The following is a 6000-nucleotide window of genomic DNA, read 5'->3' as shown; positions in this document are numbered from 1 at the left end:
TAAAGTTGAAATAACTTATACCGTTAAATTTGCTGTTTTTAGAGATTAGTTTGTTGCTTTAATTTAAAATTGATTGTATATGGCGTAAATAGGTTAGGCCGCAATATAATCGATAAAGTGTCGCACAAAAGGTGTTATTTTCTTCATTAATGTGTTATTGTGTTAGAAACTTACCTGTTTAGTGAGACAAAAAGTATATATTCAGACTTCCGTTGGTTAAAAAAAGTAAAACTACTTTGACAAACTCGAAAGGAAATACCGTTGGGTGTAAGTCAAAGTGTCAGCTACTTTAACACACTTAACTCCTAAATGACAGCTAGAGAACAGTATACCTGTTATGAGCATGACCATTTGATTCAAGGCTAGCCCCTGCGTACACCTCTCACCTAAAATATAACGATGATCTGTTTACGTTGCGGATGGCATTGCATAAACAATTAGAAAATACATTTGTAAAATGATAAAAATATGAAAATCATGAAAAAATCGAATGCCGTTTTCTTTAATTTGTTAAATAGATGTATTGTTGTTCATGCTACTATTCAAAATTAAATGGTTCTTTTTGTCATTTTATTGGGATATAAAATGTTGACTAAAGCACAATTTGTATGAGGCACAGAATAATGAACGCTTTTACAACCCTATATAATGCATAAATGAAGGAAAAAACTTGATTCAAATCACGTATAATTGTAATATTTTCCACATTAAACTGTACTGTTTACAATTAGTGAAGATATGATTAATGCTTGACTCAATACGCAGTAAACAGTAAATGATTTTAAGACAATCAGGTGGTAAGTAACTCTAGACGATCAGTTACAAATATTAATAAGAAATAGTTGATAGGTTAGGGAATTCACCGATAGAAAAATTCATGCATAACAAAAGAATTATATATATGACATTATTTAGATAGATTTTAAAATATTATTTGTCGATTTAACAATTGTGTAATTATTGTAAGACATCATATTTTGTTTTCATCATTGCTATTTTGAAATGTTTGTTTTTACTTTTCCCATTCATATTTGCTCTCTTGTCGTTCATTGTAACATTATGATGTATCTATCTGTTAGCTTTCCGAAAATCGAATTAGTCTATTTTCATCTTATTTTTATACGCCCGCAAAATTGATCTCCAAAACATTGTTCTTTCTGTATAACGTTTTTTTTTATCATTAGTTGAACTTCGATAAGAGTTTACTAATAAAATAAAATGTCGGCAAAACTTTTAATTACCTTCCGCAATTTTCTGTAAGTAAACTTTTTTGCAGACCAGAGTCTTAGTACAATCAATTACAAGCTCTATATTGTTTTCATTAATCCAGTATGGTATAACAATAACAATACAGCTGTAAAAAGGTGTATACATGCACAGATGGAGAAATGGAAGACAATATATAAGATGTTGTGACATATATTAAGGCTGTGTTACTACAAACAACATGGAAGAAGAACCGTCAACTTCAGGTGGTGAAAAGCGTTCATTTCCAAAGGAACTCCTAGATAAAATGGATGAGACAGATGCAAAACTACCACGAGAAGAAGGTATCTATATCGTATTCAATAATTATAAAATGGCATTATCACAATATTTTTTTCGGTCTCATAATGGTATGACGTACTATTCGTCATCGTCTGAAGACATTTTTTTTCACAGACAACGTATGAGTATCGGCATCAGTCCCAAACCATGGGCGTGAAGGGAGAGACTACTTCCTTTATAGAAGGTGATGGGATGTGAAGCTGAAATAGGTCGTATTTTCCAGTTTGAAAACTTATTTATTGGTGGGGAAATTTTTCAGATGTATATGATAAAAAGTAAAATCACAAAAATACTGAACTCTGAGGAAAATCAAATCGGAAAGTTCCTAATCACATGGCAAAATCTAATATATCAAAAACAAATTGACAACAACTGTCATATTTCTGATTTGGTACAGGCACATCCAAATGTAGAAAATGGTGGATTAAAACTGGTTTTATAGCGCTAAACCTCTTACTTTGTACGATAGTCTCATCAAATTATGTTATATTTACAATGATGCGTGAACTAAACAGACATGGTAAATAAAATAGTCAAAATATTGATTTTCAGGGTTATTGAACTTATTCTTCCAATAGTTTTGGAAATAGGGAACAAAAACGGCCAAAAAGGGGAGAAAAAGCATTTTTTTTCATGTTTCAAGACAATAAGTTGTGTAAAAGTATATAGATTCCACTAGGTTTTATATCTCAAAATAAAGTTTAGGATCGATTAGGGGGTTATAGCCCTAACCGCTTAGCTAAATGGGAACAATTACTATATAGATAAAAGGAGATGTGGTATGATTGCCAACGAGAAAAATCTCCCCAAGAGACCAAAATAACACAGAAATTAACAACTCTAGGTCATCGTTACACCTAAACATTTTGAATATTTATACGATGTTACATGTATTATTATTGTCGCCTTTAATTTTTCCGTATATATTGTTCATTCGTTTTATCCGGTACACTTCCGTTAGGTGTCCGTTTTATGCGGTATTCGTCCATTGGATGTACGTTCGTGCTATCCGGTAAGGTGTGACCGAGGCTTAAGGCGAACGGACGCCTGACGGATGAAAAAAAAGAAGTTGTCCGTTGACAAAATTGTTATCCGTTTGGAGTCCGTTGATGCACTGACCGAATAAAACGGACGTGTAACGAATGCATAACGGACATACACCGGAAATGCAACGTACGAGAAACGGAAACGTACCGGACAGAACGGATATCGAACGTACAGCCAACGGACGAGTACCGCATAAAACGAGACCCAACAGAAGCGTACCGGATAAAACGGATGAACAAGATATACGGAAAAATTAAAGACTACAATAATAATAATTGTAAATTGCATAAATATTCAAAATGTTTCTGTGTTACTGGTTTTGGTTTGTTCTTCAACATGCCGCCAAAGGGCAGTGTTTGGCCTGAATAAGAGCTGCTTGATTGTGAAGACGTGCCTTTACTCTAAGATCGATTATGAATAATAAGAATTAATGAACCTTAAGAAATCTGACATACCAATAATTGGCATGTCTGACGCGATATTTTCAATTGGCGTTTATCCGTTTCAGATCCGTTCATCACCCGTTTTATCCGATATACGTCCGGTAGAAGTCCGTTTCTCATTCATTCAACATCCGTTTTATCCGTTAGACGTCCGTTAGAAGCCCGTTGATGAATTTATCTGCCAGACCTCCAACGAATGTATAACGGACAGGTAACGGATACAAAACGAAAACGAAACGGACGAGTACCGTACAAAACAGACGCCTAACGGACGTTCAACGGACATTGTATCCGTTGGACGTCCGTTCAAAGTTTTGAACATGTTTTCAAATTTCCGCCGGACAGAACGGACGTCGACGGATAAAACGTACGCTTAACAGACATGCAACGGATATGGACGGGCGTCTTACGGATAAGAATGGACGTCTAAAAGTTATTCGTTAGGCGTCCGTTCGAGCCATCCGGTAAGGTATGACCGAGGCTTTAGGGATCAACTTATTTTTTTTACATTTCCAGCGCTTGACTTTACATCTCCATCGCTAGACTTTATATTTCCAGCGCTTGACTTCTCATCTCCAGCGCTAGACTTTATATCTCCAGCGCTTGACTTTACATCTTCAGCGCTGGATTTTACATCTCTAGCGCCAGACTTTACATCTCCAGCGCTTGATTTTACATCTTCAGCGCTAGACTTTACATCTTCAGCGCTTGATTTTACATCTCCATCGCGTGACTTTACATCTCCTGCGCTAAACTTTGCATATCTCCAGCGCTAGATTTTACACATCTCTAGCGCTAGACCTTACATCTCCCGCGCTAGACTTTACATATTCAGCGCTTGACTTTACATCTCCAGCGCTTGACTCTTCATCTCCAGCGCTAGACTTTACATCTTCAGCGCTGGACTTTACATCTCCAGCGCTAGACTTTACATGTCTAGCGCTAGACTTTACATCTCCAACGCTAGACTTTACACATCTTCAGCGCAGGATATTTAAAAGACACTTTATAATCTGTGTGAGACCAACAGGGCTCCGTAGCTTTCTGCATTTGTCTGATGATAAAAATTATATTCTAATTCCTTTTTTCAGCAACACCAGCAGTTTTTAATGAGAATCAGAAAAGATACCTGGTTGTTGGAGTATGTCTTCAAAGCGTTATATCACCAGCACTGAGGAAATATGTTGTTCCAATTTTAACTTCACTTTATGAAGAGTTAACTCTCAGAGAGAAGATTGATACGCAAACATTTTCAACACAATACCAACCAACGTATACCTTCTTGAATTACGAAAATATCAACAATAACAAAGCAATGCATGGTTATCAAAAAACAACGTACGACTACACAATCAAGAGTGCTGTTGATCTATCCAAGCTATTTCTACAGACACACATGGCACATTATACAGGCTTCGACGAAACTTGCGACTTATCTGCCTTGTTGGGATTAGTCATCAACATTGATGGCCAGTTCCCTACAGCAGTAATGTCATATGCTGAAAACGTACGTGTAGTATCTATAAAATCTAATATCTCACCGTATATGACCTCCTCTAAAAAAAGGAATAGTCCATGATTTGATTGCTTACATGTTTTTTTTTTTCTAGTGTTTAATATTCCGATGATATTCATTTGTACAACCAATATTCTAAAATTCTAGGTCGTTTTTTTGTAACAATTTGTCGACAGTACCTTTATTTTCATAGATATATAAAACATTTTGTAAAATGTTTATTGGTTGTTCCGTATGATGTGTCTTTGTCCAAACTATCTAAGGATATTTTTACAACGTCTTAGATTGTGGGTTGTAATTTAGTCGTCAGATATTTTAACTACCGAACGTGACTTATTCCAAATTTTGTGACTGTTTGGTGAGTGTGAACTCGCATTGCTATAAGACGTGTCATGGTACCTTTCTATCCCAAATTCATGTATTAAGTTTTGACGTTATATTTCTTATTCTCATCGGATTTTCTCAAATGTCTTAAAGTTTGTAGTTGTAAATCTTATTCATTTTCTATTGTATTCAGATGTTATAGTAAAGATAATTAATCATCCAGTTCATTTATCAGATTGGATCAACGAAATTTATACGATACATTGGGTTTACAATTTGAAAAGATTTTTTTTTTAAATTAGGAGAGAATCTTATTTTACTGAGTAATGTAAAACATTAAAAGATTGTCGTATGGTTATACCAAATTACAACACAGATCAGATTAAACATGTTAAATGCACAATTTGGAACTGGAACATTAATCATAAAAAAATCATCATTTGTAAAACTGAGAAATATTCAATTAGTAACAACATAATAAGGTGCTTGAAATGCTGTAGTATGGGCTAAAAAAATCTGAAATAAAATGTATATGAAGATAAAATTATATCATAATTATAAGCTGGTAAAGCTGTCAAATGTTTAATCTCTCAATGATTATTCAATTTTGCATTTATTTGTGAATAAATGGGATGACCGGTCACTGTAATGTCCTGTTATTGAGATTACAAAGAAATTTATTATCATAGACTTTAAATACAAGTTATACATGTAATATGATTTTTTTTATATCAGGTACGAGATGTATGGAATGAATGGGCTCATTGTGATCCCACTATTTGGGACGCTGTAAAGTATTCCGATTCATTCAAGCTGATGACGAACCTTGTCAAGAAACTCCGTCTGTGTTCAACTGAGGAAAGTCAAACCTTACTAGAAATAGAAAAATTGGAAATAGATGGTAAGGAACTTATAATTTTAGGGTTTTGATGGAGTCTGCCAAGTTTCCTCGTGGGGAATAATACATACACAACTTCACCCTTCACTCATAGATATCATTATAAATCCATTATGATCGTATTTGCAAGCAAAATATTAAAAAGAAAATTTGTATTAAAATCAGGGGTGTGATTAGAATAAAAGGATGAAAAGAACATGAAAACTTATATAAAGGATATGGTA

At 34.4% G+C, this 6000-nt stretch overlaps 1 protein-coding gene across 1 annotated transcript in view; it reads left to right on the top strand.

Moving 5' to 3' along the window:
- Positions 1-1328: 1328 nt before the first annotated feature.
- Positions 1329-6000, top strand: part of LOC139526198 (uncharacterized) — a 28428-nt gene continuing 23756 nt past the window's right edge. Inside the window, exons 1-3 of the mRNA XM_071321324.1 lie at positions 1329-1550; positions 4130-4545; positions 5614-5779. Of these exons, the coding sequence (XP_071177425.1) occupies positions 1448-1550; positions 4130-4545; positions 5614-5779 (685 nt within the window). The 5' untranslated portion in view covers positions 1329-1447. The remainder of the gene's footprint in view (positions 1551-4129; positions 4546-5613; positions 5780-6000) is intronic.

The sequence above is a fragment of the Mytilus edulis genome, chromosome 6 (assembly GCF_963676685.1).
Source record: "Mytilus edulis chromosome 6, xbMytEdul2.2, whole genome shotgun sequence".
NCBI classification, from domain to species: Eukaryota; Metazoa; Mollusca; class Bivalvia; order Mytilida; family Mytilidae; genus Mytilus; species Mytilus edulis.
Note: the sequence above shows the minus strand (reverse complement) of the source record. Positions and strands in the feature narration are given on the sequence as shown.